Source organism: Phoenix dactylifera, chromosome 1, assembly GCF_009389715.1.
Source record: "Phoenix dactylifera cultivar Barhee BC4 chromosome 1, palm_55x_up_171113_PBpolish2nd_filt_p, whole genome shotgun sequence".
NCBI classification, from domain to species: Eukaryota; Viridiplantae; Streptophyta; class Magnoliopsida; order Arecales; family Arecaceae; genus Phoenix; species Phoenix dactylifera.
In genome coordinates this window covers 33933014-33954785 of record NC_052392.1, presented here as the reverse complement: position 1 = coordinate 33954785, position 21772 = coordinate 33933014, and the positions used below count along the sequence as shown (strand labels likewise).

Here is a 21772-nt window from a genome sequence, read left to right as displayed (position 1 = left end):
TTCTGCACCAAAAATACAATGAAGATATTGTGACTGACCAAAAGATTATCTTGTTACATCCAAATTATATGGTTGGTTACATCCATATCTTTTGCTGTTCTCCCTTGCATCTTAAACCTTCTTTAGTAAAATTCTTTTAGGCACATTGTACCTATTATTATATCAAATGATAATAATAATAATAAACATGTATTTATTAAGTTATTGAGTAATTTTTTTTTTAAAAAAAATGAAGAGATTTTGTACAATGAGGCTGGCTATAATGTTTTTTTTTTTTTTTTGCTTTTGTCCCGAGACTAAGCCATGGGATATATACAACAACATGGTCACAAACCTGTGGGCCCTGCTGAAGCCATTCAACAAAGCAGTTAGCCATTCTTTTGCACTTGGACTATTTACATACCAATTCAATTCCGTAGTCACATCCAAGAGCACATAATCACTCAAATCTTCCTGAATAAAACTTGAGCACCATATTGAGGCTGAACAGTGAGCAGCAACATGGGGGCGTGAACATAAGAAGGGGAAACAACAAACTCAAACCGTTGGAGAATCATTGCAAGAGCTACTTTAGCCTCAACAATAGCCAGATTTTGGCCAACACATATGGTAGGCCCAAGGCCAAATGGAATGAAGGAACCAAGATGATGCCCTTCACCCCCTGCAAATCTTAATGGGTTGAACTCATCGGCGTCGGCACCCCAGACTGCAGCATCATGATGAATAGCGATTATAGGCATATAGAGTTGTGTACCTGCCGGTATGTCGAGAGTCCCAAGCTTGGTGTCTTTGGTGGTTAGCCTACGAAGTGCTACCGCCGGAGGATACAGCCGGAGAGTTTCCTTAAGCACCATGCTCACCTGTTGAAATAATAAGATTGCAAGAACCTTTCCACTTGAAGAAAGCTTGTAGCTTAATAATTTAATAATAAAAACATTTACTGATGTTCCCATGAGACAGGGAACTTCCTTTGGGTTAATTGATTAACAGAATTTTTCTATATAGATTGATATCAGAGTAATGGCAGGATCACCAATTTAGTGCACAGAAAAATATCCTCAGCTACACGACATGAGGGGATTGGCACCGAGTTGCCAAGCCAGCATTACATGGGCTTTAAGGGACTTTCTGTTATGAACTAATGAGCACCCCAAAAACATTTTCCTTATTATTGAAATTAAGATATTTTATAAAAGGTTAAAAATCTTGAAGTGTTACAAGTAATGGTTATTCTTTATTTTTTATATCAGAATTGAACAACTAATTAAATATTCAAAATTTGCAAAAAAAGATTTAGCCACAAAAACATTTTTCAATTGTTATAGTTATGAAAATGAAGGATTCATTAATTTAAAGCACATTAGAAGATTATTTCAATAAACTACCTTGCTTCGTTATAATTGATTGTTGTCAAGTGGGACAGAGAGAGATGGAGAGGGCATTTTTTGAACTCCACAAAGCCTCGTTGGGGCTTTGAGAAGTGAGAGACGGAATTTGTTTCTATTTGGTATTCAAATGATCGACTAGCTCTGATTCATTGAAGCGGAAGGTTTGAACAATTGATCAGTTGAACCATTCAGTTCAATGGTTATTAACAAGTTTTCAGAAATCTAGGTCTTGACCTGATCCAACCAGTAACAAGTAATGGGTAGGACATGTCACCCCGACTGACTTTTTTCCTTTTTGGAAGTGAAAAAAAAAAACTCACATTTACAGTCAAGTCTGGTGAATAAATGGATAGAGCCGTATGGCTCTAATTCTGGTGAAATAAAAAGCAATCAGCTTTTGTTCTTAATTTGAATGATTACCCGATCTTATGGTTTTTAAAACAGTAATTCTATGTGCTCAATTAATTAACACTGATGGCAAACCTCATGGGACATGCTTGCATCAGCAATCTGTTTCTCTACGAAAGTTCACCAAAGATAAAATTTGTACTGGACACATAGTAGACTGCCTAAAGGAATTCCTATAGTAGAGCTGTGCATCTCCATAAAAATCTACATTCCCCTAGCTTATTAGGATATTTCAGCATACACATTGAGAGAAAGAGAGAGATAGCAATCATCTCAAAAGCTGAAGAACTTTCATCAAGTAGAGATATTTGAAGAAGGAAAGAGTGCATGAGAGATTTCAAAGCCAAGGATGGTAGATTTTGGGTCTTCCAGTTAAGAAGTTTGTTTGTATTTGCTCAATTTATCAAATGCAAAGTGAACGATCACCTATTTATCTTCAATATCCTCTTATACTATGATAGTATAAGTTGTTAGTGATTTGTTGCTCTTCATCATGTTCCATTACTGGATTCAATTATAATCTTAAATTTCAATATTTTATTGCCTCTACAGTGAGCAACTGGTTTACAAGACCCAGGATCTATTCAACATTTGAATCATGATTTTGTTTTATCTCTCACACCCTTCTATAATCATGGGTTTTATCCATGTTGGCTACAAACCCCCGTCAACATAAATCTTGTTCGTAACTATAGGGTAGTTCTATTCCAAGTGGTCTTTACTTGCCAAGGGTGCTATTTTCCCAAAAACCCTAAGCCAAAACACTATAACCCTTTCCATAATCTCAACTAGGATATCGTTCATATAAGTCATCTATTCGATTTTATTTCATAAAAACAAAAGACATTAAAATGAGATTGCATTGAAGAAAGCAAAGACATATGTATTTTAAGAAATATTTATGAGCATATAAGAAATGCATAATCAATGGAATTACTTTAAATGGAATTTTTAGTAGAGTCCAATCCATGTCAAATACTTAAAATCCAACTTTTATTCAATCATCTCAAACTCATATTTTAACTTTCACTTGCATATAACAAAATAAGCCACACTGCGTTGTTTGAAGCTAGCCACAAGATTGCAATTTTTTTATTGGACTCTTTCAAAGCCATGTTGGAAGAGACAATGAGCTTCATCAAATACCTTATCATTACTTCAAGTTCAAAGTGTTTCTTTAAAATTTTATGCACCTTCTTGATGTCAACCAATGTCCAAGATTTTTTTTTCCTTGCTGTGGATGTCTCTAGCCTGTATCGTACATTGATAAGTTATCTTAGAGCTTTTTCACTTTGTTTTATATTAAGGTTGCACCTTATTTTCATTTCTTTTGGTTTTCCTTGCTATTTTTTCAGAAATCTTCTCCATCATGCTCATGTCATGCTCATATGGCCTCTTTATTGCTCAATGATTTAAAGCCAGCATTATTGCAGTATTTTAAAACATCCTCGTTAGTTTTAGTGATGTTTGACATTATCATTTTAGAAGTCGATACATACTTGATTGATATCACCATAATAATACATTAGATTAAAGTATAGATACAAGACATCACGATTATGAAGAGAGCGTATAAATCATGGTGGAAAAAAAAAAGGCTCTTTGGCCCCGTTTGGGACAGCTTTTGGAGGGCCAAAAAGCCCCAAAACACTTTTGGATGAAATAGGGGTGTTTGGTAAAATTTTCGGAAAGCTGTTTTAGCTTTTTCAAGAAACTAAAAATAGCTTTTTGTGAGAAGCTCCATTTTGAAGCTTTTCGGAAAAACACTTTTAGGCCTGTCGGAAAGCTTTTTTTGACCAAAATACCCGTGATAAAATATAATAATTACATAAAATATTCCTTTATAATCCTAAAAATCTGCAGGATGGTGAAAAATTAATTTACACTAATAATTATAATATTTTATACCTTTATTATTGTATTATACTATAAATATAATATTATATTACATTATATCATAATACATTAATATGTTATGTTAAATAATTTAATATTTGTTATATTATGAAAAATTAATTTATGCCAATAATTATAATATTTTATACCTTTGTTATTGTATTATAATACAAATATAATATTATATTACATTATATCATAATACATTAATATGTTATGTTATATAATTTAATATTATATTAAATTATTATGCTATAGTGTACAATATTATATTACTATATTATAATAATATTATATTACATTATAGTAATATTATACTATATTATATATTTATGTATTAATATATATTATATTTTATTATGCTCTGTTGTGTAATACTATGCAATGTCCTTTATGGTCATTTTGTCATACCAAAAGTCCTTTCTCAGTTTGTTTACCAAACACATGTTAAAGTGCCACAACACTTTAGAAATGTAGTTACCAAATATCAAACAATTTTTTATAAAAGCTTTACTTCAGAAAGCTCTACTTCTAAAAGCTCTACTACCAACAGCTCCCCAAACGGGGCCTTAGTAATTTGTAGAATGCTTAGTAGAAGCATGAATAGAGGATATGTGGAGATTAATTAGATGCTTTTCATAAACATTGTGAAGCATAGACTAGAAGTAATGTCCATGACAAGGTTTAGAAATTTAGATACATTTAATCTTTTTGGATGACTTGGCTTAAAGTAGGAACTTAAGATTAATTAAGTATTATAGCAACTATCATATATAACATATAAAATTTATTCTTATAAGAAATCCAACTAAAACCTCAGTTAGCCTAAGGTTGAGTTCATATTCATCTGCATTTGCTTGTTCTGCTAATTCTTCTACTAAAATCATGCCTTAGCCATTTGAAATTTTTAACACTCATATGTACTTTTAAACCATGTCAAGACCTTAATATAAAATTAGTCGCTTATAATGGAAAGCAAAGTTCTAATTTAGGACAAAGATGCAATTTTGAGTTGAGAATAATGCCAGCATCTTTCACTTGGGTGAAAATTGATAGTAGGACCCATGATTGCTATCGTATAATATGACTTATCAATTTAGATGTTATAAATTATTATTCTATTTCTATCTACAGAAAGTGACAGAACTTACAATTTTTAGATTCACCAGATCATCCGCATTTGGATATTTATGGTTGCTACAAACACAAATGACCTCGTCTCGCACCTTCTTTTGCCAATCTTGATGCAATGCTAGAAGAAGTATCACCCATGTCAAAAAGTTAGCAGTTGTTTCCTTCCCAGCAAAGTAAAATGCCTTACACTCATCTATGATTTCTTCAAGTTCCATTTTCTCTTCTCCATCATTCTTATGAGCTGAAATCATCAGACCAAGTAAGTTTTTAGAATTCTCACACTCATTCCAATTGGCCTGAATCAGTTTCTGTAATGATTTCCGAATTTCCTTATTTAAGCCCCATCTTTTTCTGTTCTTTTTTGTAGGAATGAACCTGTGATAAAAGGAAAATGTCATCTTCTTGTCAAATCAGAAAGTTAAAAGACTTGCTTCCAATATAGTTACACAATGTTGCTTTACTGTCGATTCTTTTTTAAATAATGCCATCATTCATGGCTTTCATTAACATAATCCATCAAATTTTAATAGAAAGCAATAATAAAAAGATTTTTGAAAAAATTCTATAAATGTTATTCTAGCATTATTGAAAGTGGTTACTTGCATGTATAAACCATACTCATAAAGAACAATGTTAATAAACACACGAAAATTTCCATACAAAATCTAGCTCACATAGGAAATAATCCAAGCACTCAAGAGTTAATACCCATTCCTTTAACATCTATAGAAACAAATTGATCAAACAAACACCAATTGTCAACTTATACACAAAACAGTAATTAGAAATATCCTAATTAAATGATGTCAGTTTGTGGCCGGAATCGAAATTACAGGGCAAATCGACCCAGTTTCGCACCAAAGCAGCTTGCTATTGCCCGAACTGCGTGGTTCGGCCTGGTTCGGCAGACCTTAGCAAGGATAAATACGCAATTAGTCACTTTTACACAGGTATGTATACAAAAATTCCTTAATTTAATACTTTTATGTATTGGACTTGTTAGTTTATGCTTGACCGAGTGATGTTTGGTACTTAGACTTAAAAGGTGGTACATTCCTGTGACCTATTTAAAGCATTGAGCTTCAATAATTAATACAATTCCATTTAATCCTAGAACTACCCTAACTACATATGATCCTAGATAACTCAAAACCAGAACCAGAACTTTACTGGAACCGAGTTCCAAAACCTTAGCTGAAACCCTCTGGTCATCAATGATGATCTAAATTTTGAGCTAAATCTTAATGACTATTTTTAAAACATTTCTACAGCCTTTTATCAGGAAAAAAGAAAAAAAGAAAAAGCTACAGTCTTAATGGCTAGTCTACATACACTTCTGGTATCCTATATTTGCTCTAGAATTGTTAAAATCGATAAAAGAAACTTATTTTATGTTGATTTAATATAAGTGACCAATGACTAAAACATGGCACTACAAATATTGGTTCCTCTCTAGCCAAAGTTGTAACTTCAAATTTGTTAAGGACAAAGTTTAGTCAAATCCATTTGCTACTTTCCTGGTCTCATCCAAATAAAGCACCAAAATATTTTTTGTTTGGACAGACAAAAATTGAGGAAAGTAAATCCTGTTATGCTTTCTAAATAAAACAAAATAGATATAGCTAGTTAAAGATAAAGCACCTGAACCCTGGAATGTAGACAGTTCTTAATGCAAGAGAAACGAGAAGCATTTGTTCTTCTTGCAATTGGAATATTCGCTTTCCCTCCTTGTAGCTACTTCCAAAAGCAACTTGAGATATGACATCTGCTGTAAAAGTGTGGAATTCTTTATTCACTTCTACCTCAAATTCAGAGCTACTGCCACCTTGCACCTCCCATTTCTCTAACATAGTTGATGTGCTAGAGGCAATTGCAGGTATCCAAGACTAAAAAAAAAAAGAATTATTAAATTCTCAAGTTAAAATGCCTTAACATTCAACTTTCAGAAAAATATGGAATTAAAAATAGATTCAATGTTCCTATTGATTATAGTAATCAAGTTCACAGGAGTTCATATGGACATAAGTAATCTATTGCTAAACAGAAAGCAGACCTAGTCAACTTAGGTAATAAGAAAGGCTAAAAAACATAAATTCGAGGGACTAACTATGCATTAAAATTCAAAACTTCTTCATACAGATGCCTCAACTCCACATACAGGTCAAGTGCATGAAGCCAAAGATAAATAAAGGTCTTTTTCTACATAAACTTATATAAGCTTTGTTAATATTAGAATAAACTATAGCTTTTCTTATGCAAATTAAAGATTTTAAAGAAATCATATAAATCAAATGTGACATAGGTGTTGGAACTTTATGAAATAGGAAACTCATAACAATCACAAAGTTAAATATCTATTATATAATCACATAACTTTAACAACATGAATCCATCATTTTTGCCTATGGAAAGGTAAATAATTTAGGATATCTGAAATTATGGAATTCTTCTATGCCAACCACCTTCACTACTTCGATCTCATCCAAGATTTTAAATACCAGTACCAAACCCCCTACCATTTTACCCTTGTAATGGTACGATACTGGTACCGACAGTACATACTGAAAGTAATATATTCCAAAACATGAAAAACTAGCAGCACCAACCGATACGGACGGTTTGGCCGGTAAGCACCGCTAGTATGCTCTGGTATGGACCAATACACACTGGCACGGCTGGTACATATCGGTACAGCTATTTCAATTTTCCAACATTTGTAACAATTTCGATTTTGCGCAAGAATATATCGTACCAATCATGCCAGCCAAGGTTCACCATCTCGGTACTGGATCTCGTACCGATGCCCGCACTAGCATAGTGTTGGTACGGTATGGTACGAAATTTTTTTGGCTTACCGAGTGTCGGCACGCCACCCGCACCAGATATCGGTACCAAACTGGTACAATATGGTATGCTCCGTCTTGTTCGGTTTGGGCCGGTATGGCATACTATGATGCCAGCCCATTTCAACAATTTCTGAAACCATGATTTCATCGAAACTTATTTTGGAATCAAATTACTCATATCCTAGATTTTCATTGAAATAAAAGTTTACAACAATGAAAATAGTGTAAACATATCGTCATACAAACACCCATGATTCAACATGGCAATTATGCACCATTCATATATATCTACCATATCAACATGCCGTTAATCTTCATTTAAACCATACACATGAAGATGAATTTACTAATCTCTTCTTTATCTGAGCAGTTAAATCACTAGGCTCAGACATGCATTAAACTTAACAAACATAAGAACTAATAACTACCATTAAGTGGACTGGAATCTGTAACGATTGAACAAACTTGAAGACTTGACCGTCAACCTTAGCAATGAGCGTAAGGGTATAGAGATGGAAATGCAAAATCCTAAATTTATGGCTTAAGCTATAAATTGGAAAAATCAATCTTGACATCATCTTCTCATAAGATAGATCTTCTTGAGGTGTTCTCAAAAGTAAAATGGAGAAGGAGAAATAAGGCATATAAGACTAATGACAGAAAGAAAATCATAAATTTTAATTAAAGCTGAAATAGGAAAATGTGTATGAAGTGGTAAAGTATCCTTTCAGCTGATATATTCTTCACTTTTTTGTTTCCATGATATATGGTTGAATAGGGTCATGCATGTATCACAATTTTTAGTTGTATACTGCTCATCCATGGCCCCCACATAACTTTTAAGTCATCTCAGGATCTACGACATAGATATTCTCTAAAAAATAAACAATTCAATGTCAGAACTTAGAAGGTTTGAATTTCAACATATTTACCCATACACTGAGTTGATGATTTCTTGCTAAATTCCAAAATTCATCATAATCCAATTTCTACTCTTGAATGACTTCAAAATGTTTAGTCATATTTTTTTCATTGAATGTGCTCACCCCATAGTTATTTCTTATAAATTTCTAGAATTAGCTATCAAAAATTCAACCTTTACATGCATTATGATATTAAGATATTAACTTATATACCAAAAATTGTATATAATATCTTGGTACATCAAACCATCAAACTTGGACTTATTTAGGACATCCAATAAGACATCTAAAATACTCCCTCTAAATTGATTCTGGTAGGGTAGTAGACTTAGCTACTTTCATAAATTTTTAGCTTCATCAAGTCTCTCTTAGTAGCATTACTAATACCAAGAAAGGTTATGGCAAAAGGGTTTACCTCCATTTTGGTAGACCTTATGATACTTCTATTATGGATTTCAGATTATGGAGTTTTCCCTCAATTAGCAAGAACGACAAAAGATTCAGACGGATGTGATATTAAACTAGCTAAATATACATGAGGTTTGGAGGTAAAAAGAAATGGAAAGAGCCAATGAAGGATTCATCAAAGCTCTATGGAAAGAAGTAAAAGATAGGATGCTGATGAATGATAGATTGTTAAAGTTTAAACTGCACTATTACCCAAGTTGTGATGCATCCAGTTTAATTGCATTTAAATTTTAAATAATTTTTTGATGTAGTTGTGGCAACATATTATGTTACAGAAAGATCAAAAGCTATTTTATAATTTTTCAAAAAATTCAGATAGGTATTTTAAAAGAAATATTTGTGGTCCTGTATACCAACATACAAAACTGCTAGGGCAGAGGAAATGCAAGGATATTCATAAGTTCATAACAATAGTTCTTTAGTTGATAATCACTTGCATATAATTAGCTCACAAGCCTAATGAAGATACATATCTTAATAAAGTCACAAGAAATGCTAGCAAAGACATCATTATAATAGTCCTGTGATTATAGTCTGCAGTTGCATTTGTAGCTTTTGACAAAAAGCAACAAGAAGTACATCTTTGTTGCGAGATGGTACGAAAGTTTTGATGGTGCAAGAGATTGTCAAGTTCTTTAAGAGAGTCAATTTTATAAAAGCCACAATGTTCTCAAGTTCCATAGAGAAGTAATACTAAACGGTGAAGAAAAAAAAGCTTCAATTGAGACACACAGATTATCAAAGATTTTTTAAAAACAAAATATATATATATATATTTTTTGTTATCTTCCAAAGTAATAAATGAATGTGCAGCTAATCGGTTAGCGGAGACTAGAAGAATAATCAGACTAGGTATGCAGTTTAGGAATCATGGCTATTGAATTGTATGAGAAAACAAAGTTAATGCCTTGTTGTTAAGTTCTTTTACGGAAACTTAGCATTTAAACTTGTTTAATACCTCAGGAATTTGTAGATCTTAGTTATAATCTTAGATGGTTATTGTCAAAATTCATACCTTCATTCCAGCTTATTTGCTTGCAAACACATGATGCAACTTATCCTAACTGGTAATCAGAATACCTAATATATGCAAGTATCTAAAATTAGGGGCATTAAGAAGCCTAATTTGCATTAGGCATATCCAACATTTAAATAGACCAAACTACAGAACCAAGGTTAAAGCAATACAAAATCAATCCCATGGTTCAGCCCCCCAACATTCCTAATAATGACCTATTTATATACAGTCAGAACCATGGATCAAACCATGAAGACTTAACTCTTTGACATTAAAAAGAAATGCCTTTAGAGCTCAGATTCTCATCATTTTTGAGCCAACTCATTATGCACATCAAAACTTGGACTGAGATCTCATCCCAAATATGTGTATATGTGTGTACAGATATTTTTACCTTGATCTTAGCTTTGATACATCCTTTTCAGTTTCTACATCAGTAATAATTGTACAGATCCCCTAAACAAGAAGCAATTCTTTTGTTACAACAAATTATCAGTCATTAAATTGAAGAAAAACAATTAGCAAATTTCACATTTCTTAGACAACATTAGTGGAGTTACAAAAAATGTCTCTTCTTCTCAAACTTCAAAAGTTAAAACCAAATAGGAGTCTATATAATTACTTAATCATTATAATATTATTTTCATGAGATTGCTTGTTTTAATACCTATCCTTGTTACCAGACCAGACAAATTAACTATATAATGGATTTAAGTTATGTATTTTGGAGATAAGCCGCAATTTTGAAATAGGTGCAGCTAGTTTAAAAATAGAAAGCTTAGGGGAAAATTTCCAATATCAAAGTCATAGTCCACTCTACTTGGCAAAATAACTCAATATTCAATAAGCAATACTAAACACACCCATGTCAAATGGCACCAATACTCACATCCTGTTAATGACATGTGAGCCACAAGGTAGTGACGCCATGTGTTGTCTATAAGCTAGATACTGGTGCTGCACTTAGTGCTTAGGAAAGATGTTCTTCGAAGTGTTTGAACAATGTCCAAAGTAGCACCAACGTTGCAATTGTCTATAGATCCCATCATATTTCAGCCTTAATCCACTCAAGGCCTGTCTTGGGAATTTCCTGCGAAAATCGAGAAGGATTACCTAGAGAGAAAGCAATGGGGGAAGGAAGGGAAGGGTGAGAGAGGGAGGAGTGCAAAGGATTCACGAGGTCCATCCCCCATGGGATTTTAAAAGAAAAGGACCTCTCAGGGTCTTTTTTCTTCCAGCCAGAACATAAAATTCATGAGTCACTTTTTGGAGATGTTTGTGAAAGAAGATGGGAACAGAGTTTCGTTTTAGCCATGTGAGAAAGATCAAGAAGAAGATGGGAACAGAGTTTCCCTATTGGTGTGCTCAATTCCTCGAAGATCACCATCAAATGGACAATCCAATGCCTTGTTTCTTGTAAAACAATGGACATCACAACAAGCTTGAACCAAGCTCAATTCAAACTTAACCAAATCAAGCTTGAACCTGATTCCATCAAGATTGAGTTGTTTCCACCCCTTCTTAACATATTCATGATTTCAACATCAGTGTGACTTTTGGTGAACTTCACCTTGTAGCCCCGCCCACAGTCCGCAGCACGACCATGGGCCAGAAAACGACACCAATGTCAGCATCTGCCTGGCTGTCTCTAACTTGTGTATAATATTCGAGAAAAAGAAGAAGAAGAAGAAAGAGCTGGAGGAAGACAGGGATCGACGCACCAACCTTGACTCGCTCCATGTTGAACGCCGGGGCGATGACTCTCCGGTGGCGGGCCCACTTCCTCCCCTTCAGCCCCGGCAGCCCGTCCCCGAACAGCTGCTTCGCCACCGGGTTGAACCCCACCTTCTCGAACCGCCCGGTCGAGTCCGTCAGGACCGCCCGGACCAGCTCCGGCTCCGCGATCGCCAGCCTCGGCTGCGGCCCGAACCAGAATACCAAGGTCCGGCCGAACCGGGCCGACCACTCGCGGTAATGAGGCACGACCCGGCCGGCGACGTCGTGGTGGCGGAACGCCGGCAGCGGCGCCGCCTGGGCCCTCGCGATGAGGTCGCGGACGTCGGCGGCGTTGCCGGAGAGGAGGCGGCGGGGTGGGCCGCGGACGCCCTGGCGGCGGAAGTGGAGCTGGGTGCGGTAAGGGATCCACAGGAGGGAATAGAAGGAGCGGTAGAGGAGGTAAAGGAGTGGAGGAAAGGTGAAAAAGGCGAAAGGAGGCATTTTTGGACGAAACGGGAGTGGGTTTGAGATGATGGGTGGGAACAAAGGACGGAGATTAAAGAGGATTCGTGGAGGGGCTTTTTTTTATAACACACGAGCAGCAGAGACCAAATTTAGAGACTAACGTATCTTAAAAAGATGCGACAATATTTAGAAGGTAGGGGCGTCATGTTGGCTTGACATCTTGGTCGGACCAAAGTAAAACAGCTTAAGCGGGTTCAAATGCCAAAAAGGAAACGAATCCTCCCTTGGAGACTTCTCCAAAATCATAATTCATTGTTTTCAGAGTCTATGAGCTAAAACACTTTCCAAATTATTCTCTTTCAACTTCCTCTTAGTCGTAATCCTTCATGCTCATGGATAGGCATTTCGGGAAGGCAAAAAGTGCTTTTGGAGGAATGGATTTGTTGGTAAGCAGAAAATAGCGAGTCAATTTATGATATGGAGAGATAAGCGGCAGCCTACACTTCTTACTTTTAAAGTGGTCTCACCTCAGAAAACTCCTGGTACAGATGCAAAGTTGATAAGACTCGAAGCAATTGGATGAATGATGATTGATTCACAATGATTTCTTACCTCATTAATCTAAATTAGTTACAAAAATTCCTTTGGGCACTTGTAAAAAATTAAACAAATATATTCACTTCAAATATTTTTCATAGTCATAGGGTGGGACCCAAAGATGATAGCTAATGGATAACCATTGTGAATGTTTTTCAACAGAAGCCAAATTCATCTTCCACTCAACATATTCATTGTCACCTCAGAAAACTCCTGGTACAGAATGCAAAGTTGATAAGACTCGAAGCAATTGGATGAATGATGATTGATTCACAATGTTTTCTTACCTCATTAATCTAAATTAGTTACAAAAATTCCTTTCGGCACTTGGCTGCCTGAAGATCATATTCCATGGCATTTCACTTGATCTGGGCAATTTACAGTTAAAAGTGCTAATCATGTCGTATGGAATTTGGAAAAGGGTTCAGCTAATAAATCATCAAGTTCAGGTGGGCATGGAAGCTGTCATTATAATTTGGCAACTCATTGGGAAACTTGATGTCTCAAATAAAGTAAAATTATTTCTTTTGGAAAGCTTTTAGAGATATCGTACCTACAAGAGATAATCTGGTGAAGAGGAAATTAAATGTAAAGAACATTGTGACGTGTGGCTGCCAAATAGAGACTACAATTTTCCAGAGATGTACGAACAGGTTGATAGAGAGGATTGACATTTTCAGGATAACAACTAGGGCAATTTGGAAGGTCAAAATGACAATTTTCAGAGGAAAGTATGAGGATTCATTGTACATATCAACCATGGCTGAGAATTTATTGAGTAACTTTCTGAGAACTCAAGATTTTGAAGTAGTCCAATAGAGTACTCTGCCAACTCATTGAAAATCTTGTTCTAACTACTACAAAGTCAATGTTGATGGTTCAATATTTACAAATGAAGCATTCGCGAGAACAGGATTGTTGTCAGGAGTTACTCAAGAATTCAGTACAGGGTTGTCAGAGAATGATATTGCGAGATCTTTTGAACACATTGAAGCATTAGCTACAAGCAAGGGCCTTCAGTTTGTACTAGACTTGGGTATCACTAATATAGTTTGACTGCTATTGCAAAAGAAGCAGATTTCTTCAATATTGGAGTAATTATGAAGTTACAAAACTGGCTTGAAGAATTTTCAAGAGTTGTGATCTTGCTCATGTGCCTCATGGGAAGCAAGAAAGGAGTCGAGGCGCGCATTTCTTAGATACAAATGCTTGATTGATTGTAGATCCATTTGATTGGAGAATGACTCTTGTTGATGCTAGAATTTGAGTTCAGGTTGGTCTCTGGCCAAGGTATATTGAGGTCAGCTGGAACTGAGGTGGAAAGCAAGTCGGTAGAGAAAATGCTAGGGATTCTGCGCTGCAAATCCAGAGAGTAAGTACGACTTGCAAAGAAGTTCTCTTGCCGCAAGGTTTCTGGCAAGGGACCCTCCAATGCTTAGTCAGCAAAGATCTAGAGCAACAACAGAAAAAGAGAGAGAAAGAGCTAGAGCAGGAGAGTGCTTGAGAGAGAAAGTGGGAGCTAGACAATACTTACCTAAGGGTCCTCTACTCACCCCTATATATAGGTTGGGGTGAATGTCTGTTGCCTTATCCGTCAAGAGGCACATGGAGCGCTTGTAGCATAGTCTTGTCGATGTGGAGCTGCATGGTGCAAACCATGCCCTTGGCAGCCCAAGGAGTCTTCAAGGCTGAGTCGGAAGCCTTAACAGACCACCTTAGAATGTGGACCTCAGGAGCGGAGGTTGGAAGAGTCTGGGCTAAGGAACTTGATGTGGAAGTCATAGTGGCTTAAGCTGAAGAGCTCAATTCGACTTGAGCTGACGAGCTCGAACTGGCTTGAGCCGAAGTGCTCAGGCTCGAGCTGATTCAACCACATGTCAGCTTGAGATATGGCACAAGCAACTCATCCAGATCGCACCTTTTATAGATTTAAGAATGACTCAAATTAAAGCTACAGTTCAGTTGCCTGAGCTGATTCAACCACGTGTCAGCTCGAGATATGGCACAAGCAACTCATACAGATCGCTACTTTAAATGGCTTTAAAAAACCCATTATTGCCCAAAAATTCGTGCCAAAATGGTGACGCTTTGAACAAATCAACTAGCACATTAATACCTACTTCTAGATGCTTCATCCTCGGTCTGAATGATAGTATAATTTTCATTGCTGGAACTAAAATTCAATTTAACCTAGAAAGTAGGGGATAACTGATGGAGAGAATATGGATCATTCTAACCTCAGATTACTCCGATCTCCTTGACCTCAACCTTGACCGAGGTGAATGACCTTAGTATTGGCCGACGTGCCATTTTGGTTGGTTGAGTCCAAAAGTAATGCCATAAATCATCGGAGCCACATTTATAGTCTCGACAATAGTCGATCCAGCTCGGCCATAAATGCACAATCAATGTAATTAACATCGTGGATATATCACGTGAAACCGGTACCATGCAATTATTGTGCCTCCCGACGGATAAAGTAACGAACATTCACCCCTTCTTATATATAGGGGTGATCGAGGGACCCTCAGATAAATATTCTCTAGCTCCCACATTCTCTCTCGAGCAATCTCTCACCCTAGCTCTCTCTATTTCTCCCACTGCTGCTCTAGATCTCTACCGACTTAAGTATCAGAGGGTTTTTCATGAAAAACTTTTTGACAAGAGTATTTCTTTGCAGGTTATACTTACCCTTCGGATCCGCAACGCAGAATCCTTAGCATTCTCTTAGCTAACCTGCTTTCCACCTCGATTCCGGCTAACCTCAACGTACCTCAGGCGGAGACCGACCTGCACTCAAATTCTAGCAGCAACATTCTTTATTTCCTTTCGAATCAATTGTTGGAAGATGTTGCCCTGAATTCCACGACTTCAAAGTATGATCTTTTAATTAAAAAAAGGCATCCTCGATATAGGGTCCTCCATTATAGGCTTCAGGAATCTTCAAATTGAAGCTAAGATGCTAAACCACAAACACAAGCAATCTCAATGATTAGTTTAAGAAAAAGTAACCATCTGTCCACAAGTTTTGTTGGGGATCAACTACTTAAAAAGCAACCATTATTTTCAAATGAACCATCATAAACGAAATCCACTCCCATCTCTTCAACCGCACCTTCTACTTCTGCCTATATCCATGCGTAAGCCACAATTCATTAGATTAGAATAATTAACATCCCACAAATACATCATAGATTAGAAAAACGAGGAGGCATCTCTATTAAGGTCTTAGCTACCAAGTTACTAGTCTATTTATTTATATAAAAAACATGGTAGAGTTTCAAATTTAATTTTAATATACAAACGCCCACACTGATAAGCATGTATTATTCAATCTAGCTTATCTTTTTTCCCCTTCAAATTATAGACGATTTTTCTCCATTTTTCTAAAAGATATATCTCACGGAATTCTCGAAAAGAAAGTTAACCCGATCTCTAAATTTCCTTCATTTTTTTACATGAATTGCCCCCCACCAAGTATGTATTACATGCATATCATTCCAGTCGGAGCAGTCGCCTGAGATCTCTCGTGGCCGAGTCGTCGACGGGGACAATCGCCGGCGACGACAATGACCTTCCCGAAAAGCTCGGCAGCGGCAGCGACGTTGGCGATGGCGAGATAGCGAACCCCGCGCCCGCGTACACCTCCGCCACCCTCAGCCGAACCTCTCTGGGGATCATGTCCGGGTCCGGCCCCAACCTCCCCGTCCCGAGCACCGCCGGATCCCACCCTCCAGCGGCCACCGCGAAGAGCTCCACAGCCCCACCTTTCTTCTTCGCCTCACCGCCAGCGGTCTTCGCCGGCTTCGGAGAGCCCTCTCGGCGTTTCGGTGCCGACTTCGAGAAGGGGCGGGGATTGGGTTTCCGGCGGGGGAAGAGAGTCGGAGAGCGGCGGTTGAGGCAGTCCTGTGGGCGGAGGATCTCGGTTCCCATGGCGGCGCTGTCGGAAAGACCGGATCTTTTCAAGGATTAAAAGAAATGATGACTAAATTTGGAGAGAGAAGGGGATCGGGGAAATGGTAGGAGATCTTTCTGTTCCACTTTCCCCTTCTCTTCTTCTTCCTCCTCCGAAAGGGGAGGATTTTTTTTTCTCTCCTACTTTTTTTCTTCCTCTCTTGGGGGAGCAGCGGATGCTTCTCATGATTTATTTATTCATGGCGGGGAGTGCGAGGAGGGTTGTCTGAGGGTCTACGGGGATCCACCTGCTTCACTAATTATAAGACACGTTGATGGCGTGGAAGAGGTCGTTCCCCGCCTCTGGGGCGGCTGTTATCCTTGACGTCGTTCCTGTGCTTGCACCCGGGAAGTACGCGGCGGAGGTTGATCCTGGTTTTGGCTATTTTAACGGCGACGTATGTTAACGACCCAGTCTAGCTTGAGCGTTCCACACAAGTGGCAGTTAATAACAGTAGTTAGAGAGAGGTAACGACTTTTCTTGCTCATGTCACTGTAATGGGAGCAAAAAAATATTTTGTGGAAAAGCACCAATTGACCAAACTGGCGACGTTTATTATACCAAAAGATTTAGATTCAAATCCAAGCTTCGGCAGGTTTTGATGTATTATCTACTGAACTTTGAATAACGTGGCAAATAGAAGCGGCCCAATATATTTGAGGCTTTTCCTGCGGTAGGCCGGCCTAAGGTGAACTCACAGGAGGATCTTTTTTTCTTTCCATCTTGTCTTTGAGGCTTTTTCTGCGGTGGGCCTTCTTTAGGCCGGAGCTTTAGGCGACTGCCTCAGTCATCTAAAAGTTAGCCCGACTTTGATGGCAAGAGAGGATGGGTGCAGCTCATGAGGTTTGTTGACAAACATAGGAATTGGTTAATTGTGAAGTTGGTTGCCAAATTAGCAATTATGTATTTAATGAACTTTTTGGATGCAAACAGTGGACACCCTAAAGCAATTTCCTGGAATTTTAGTTAGCATATGCGCACCCCAAAGCATTTTCCTTAAACTTTTAGTTGGTTTAGCATTGTTAACTTGAAAATTATTTCTTTATTCTAATGCAACTAAAGGATTTCAAGGTTGTTTATACATTGTGGTGATGTAGCATTGTTTTAACCTTGGATCAAACTAGGATTGCAATAGGTTGCATTGGGTTTGTATTCAACTTCAACATGGTTCGAGTTGGCTTGGAATCTCCAACTAGACACAAATAAGATCCATCAATTGGTGCCTCGAATCAACTAAGAACTCGTGTGAGTGGATGGGCTCGACTTGGATTTGTGAATTAACCTATGCAATATTGAATGAGGTTTCATGTGTTTAATCAGATACTATAGAAATACACTCGCACCTGGTAGAAGCAAGGCCTTAATTCGGGATCCATTGACCTATAAGTCTTTAATTTGGAGGTGGTTATTGAGTCCACATTTGTTCTAAGAAATGATCAACTAATTTAGCTTCTCCATACATGTGTTATTAGGTCATGTTAACAGTGCTGCACCAATTAGGTTGGTTCCTAGGGTGTCTCACCTAGACATTTCTCAAGCTTAGGAACTGGTTATTGGAATAGAGTGTGAGAAACCAAAATTTTTGCTCTGGGTTTAGAGTTTCTACGAGTCCAGTCAGGCATTGGGAGTGAATGCCTATAGAATAATAATATGGGTTAAAAGCATGTGGTTTGGGCTCCAATATTATTTTTCTGAGATGATACATTGTCAAATTTATACTTGATCCGGTAAGATAGCACAAGTTTTATTTACTGAAGTGTGCAGCTCATACCTCTTTTTATTTTTTTTTTAAGATGAATAGGATTACTCAAAGCGAAAGATGGTCCAGGCTTGGAGTTTGCATCAGTAAGCATAGCGATTTTATAGTAGAATTTTAGTTCTTTAATTAATTAGGAGTTTGTAGTTAATGACTTTCTGGATTTTGAAAATTATAGATTCTAGTATTTATATTTTACTTTTGATGTTCTGAATCAATATTTGTTTTATTACTCAATAGATGATGGAATTGGACTCTTTTTTTACATTGTATTTAAGATGGATTTATGGATTGATTATAGATGTTGGCTTCGTGTTATTGTGGGTTGCACCCCTTGGTAGCATGGCTATGTTATGTTCCAAATTTGGCCATGTTATGGCCATCGAATTGTATCAATATAACATGAAAAACTATGTTTTTGTTGTTGCTTCAACAGTCAAAATCTAAAAGGCAGCTTCTCATCGACAAGTCTGCTTCAAAAGGCCCACTGTAGATAAAATAAGCAACAAAATTCAGTAAGTAGAGTTTTACCATATTCAAAAACTCAAGTTTTTGCTGAGAAACACGTCTCTTAAACCATAACGTAATTCAAATTACCACTGAAACTCCAAGTGTCGGTTCATTGAAATAAAATGAAATCAGAAGTTTTAATAAGCACAACTATGCTTAAAGGGCCAAAACACATGATTCTCAAGAAGAGTTATTAGATAATTCTACATTAGATCATATGTTGAACAATTTTCTAGAAGTTTGGGTGATGGTCCGCTGAAATACTTCAATAATGAAAATTATGGAAATCAAAATTCTCTTAAGGAATAATATGATAAGAAATCAAAAGACATTGTAATTAAATTCCGAGTTTCACATAATTTCATATTTTCTTATAAGTTTCACTGGTTCCCTCTCAAGTCCACTCATATCCTCATTGAGAATATAAATCCTATCAATAATTTGAATAAAATCTCTTGTTATTTTATTTCTTTATTCAAACAACACCACTGATTCTCCTCGAGATCCGCTTATACTGAATAACTAGAAGTTCCTTATCAATATCAAGTAAGGGCACTCATATACCACCTGGCTGGGGTTTCTTATATCGTCATTGGTAATCAATATGAGGCCATGATTCACACAACCAGAGGCTCCTTATTGAAAATTGGGTGAGGCCACTCATACACCATCTACGTAGGGATCTACTTATAATTTAGAACCATAATATTGTTCTTAGGTGGAACATAACTTTACAAATTCTAAAGAGAATGAGTACTAGATGCTCCAATCAAAATAAACCACTTCATTTCAAGATTGATGCTCAGAAGATTCCATTGGTGTGAATTTCAAAATAGAAGAAATTCTATTTTAGAATAGCAAGTCCAGTATTCACATGATTTCATGATTCTCAAATAGAAGTGAAAAGTAAATACAGAACTGACTTTGGTCTAGATTTCTTAAAAGGTTGCACAATTTACTATAAGATTTACAAGAACTTTGATTGGTACTATATAATGTCAATTTCGGAAGACAAACTTTGAAATGACTATAACCTTAGGACTTCAGATTGCTATGAATTTGATATTGAACATAAGTTTCCAGAGAAAAACATGGTTTTAGAAAGCATGTGAGAATTACATGCTATCGAAGCCATAAGTTTTCAAAAGGACCTTAGGATGGGTTTAGGAATCTGATTGATGTTTAAACTTGAGAATGACTAGCTTATAATATAAAACCAAAAGGACAAATCCTAGAGTCTAAAATTCTAAGATCAGAAGATACTTTCTTTTTTCCTCATTTTCTTTAGATCTATATCTATTCAAAGTTTAACCAAACATATAAAAGTTTGAAATTGGAAAATATATGCACTTTAACCAAACATATAGGTTAGGCAGTAGCATTTCCACGACACTAAACAGCTTGAAGCCTCTTATTGTATGTCACAAGCCATATGAGAATATAACTATCTAAAGTAGAGAAACTAAATTATGGGGTTTACCATACTCTTCATCCTGATGCAGATAACTATTGCCATAACCATCAGGTGTCATTCCAATTATTTGGTGGACCCTATAATCCTTCTTGAACAGTCCATTTTCAGATACAAGTACATATTCTTATACAATTTTTTTTTAAAAAATGAAACTGTAAATCTTTGAATGTCAAATGCCAAAAATAAGATTACGAAATTTTTCATGTCTGGATCTTAAGGAAATTAACAAAACAATATAATTGAACTGTGGGAGAGGCTTCCAGTGACCTAAATTAATAGAGGAGAATGATAAAGAGGGAATGGAATTCAGAGAATGTTTGCAACTTGAAAACAAGAAAAAAATATAGGGAACTAAAGGCTTTCAGCATATGTTTCATGAGTCAAACCGATACGCAAAAAGATATAAACCAACTAGTCAAGGGGAACTGACTTCCTCGGTGCTCCCCTTATAATGATTCTCAGCCTAATTTAGGATCCATCTATGTTTGATTGCTCTTGCTATGCTTATACTAGATGGTGCTCTTCTTTTGGCAACAATCATTTTGATTTCTCTCTGGCCCTTTACATAACCAGCTTCAATCTAACATTCTTCCAGTTATCATTTCCATATAGGCCAAGATTTACATTATTTGAACTCGCTATGTGTGTTAGATTCTGATACTAAGCTTTATGTCTCAGCTGATTGGGCATATGCTTCTGTTCCTTGCTATATTTCTTTTCACAACAAAAGTATCATGCGAAAGGTGAATTTGTCTAGAAATAATGAAATATTACAGGACAGTTGAACTGTTTTTTTCTTTGTACCTTTGTTTCATTTTGCTTTATTCTTGTCTTGGACAATGCTGAAGTCAGATCTTATCTGATGAGAAGGAATTCATTGAGGCCTGTATCTCTTCTAATGTCCTCCCTTTAGTCTCTGGTACTAGCCTTTCCACAAACAGAACAGTAAGGCCACAAATGCTTGCAAAAATGAAGAAAGTACCTGTACAAGTTAAAATTTCCTATCAAAAATAATTTGGAGCCAAAAGATGTTATTTAGCTAGCAAGTAATAGGCTGTCATCACCTGCTGAGCTCCAAGTTATGAGAAAGTTGAAAGTGTATGAGACAATCCCGGAACCAAGCCAATTAACTAAGGTCACAAGGCTTCCTGCAGAGCCTTTCATATTGATCGGAAATATCTGAATCCAAAATCATTTGATTATTAACCACATAATTAG

The 21772-nt window shown here is 36.5% G+C and overlaps 3 protein-coding genes across 4 annotated transcripts in view; all 3 read right to left on the bottom strand.

Annotated features, from left to right (window-relative positions):
• Positions 1-260: 260 nt before the first annotated feature.
• On the bottom strand, positions 261-12375 carry LOC103710957 (cytochrome P450 734A1). Its single transcript, XM_008796899.4, has 4 exons — positions 11807-12375; positions 6468-6712; positions 4844-5201; positions 261-860 (listed from the first exon to the last, which is right to left on the bottom strand). The coding sequence occupies exons 1-4, from the start codon at positions 12296-12298 to the stop codon at positions 444-446; spliced, it is 1512 nt and encodes a 503-aa protein (XP_008795121.2). The 5' UTR covers positions 12299-12375; the 3' UTR covers positions 261-443.
• Positions 12376-16075: 3700 nt separating this feature from the next.
• Positions 16076-17052, bottom strand: LOC103710956. Its single transcript, XM_008796898.3, has one exon. The coding sequence runs from the start codon at positions 16790-16792 to the stop codon at positions 16355-16357; it is 438 nt and encodes a 145-aa protein (XP_008795120.2). The 5' UTR covers positions 16793-17052; the 3' UTR covers positions 16076-16354.
• Positions 17053-18853: 1801 nt separating this feature from the next.
• The window catches only part of LOC103710955 (sugar transporter ERD6-like 5), a 31973-nt gene continuing 29054 nt past the window's right edge, over positions 18854-21772 (bottom strand). For both annotated transcript variants that reach the window (XM_008796892.4, XM_026806185.2), the window contains exons 17-19: positions 21619-21733; positions 21359-21536; positions 18854-19057 (exon numbers count right to left, since the gene is read on the bottom strand). In XM_008796892.4, the coding sequence (XP_008795114.3) occupies positions 21403-21536; positions 21619-21733 (249 nt within the window). In that variant the 3' untranslated portion in view covers positions 18854-19057; positions 21359-21402. The remainder of the gene's footprint in view (positions 19058-21358; positions 21537-21618; positions 21734-21772) is intronic.

Excerpts from the sequence above, each read along its gene's own strand:
- LOC103710957 (XM_008796899.4), bottom strand. The coding sequence starts at position 12,298 with ATGCCTCCTTTCGCCTTTTTCACCTTTCCTCCACTCCTTTACCTCCTC. Across the intron at positions 6,713-11,806 it reads TCAACATGGAGCGAGTCAAG|TCTTGGATACCTGCAATTGC; the intron begins GTTGGTGCGTCG and ends TTTTTTTTTTAG. Across the intron at positions 861-4,843 it reads ATCTGGTGAATCTAAAAATT|GTGAGCATGGTGCTTAAGGA; the intron begins GTAAGTTCTGTC and ends TTATTTCAACAG.
- LOC103710956 (XM_008796898.3), bottom strand. The coding sequence starts at position 16,792 with ATGGGAACCGAGATCCTCCGCCCACAGGACTGCCTCAACCGCCGCTCT.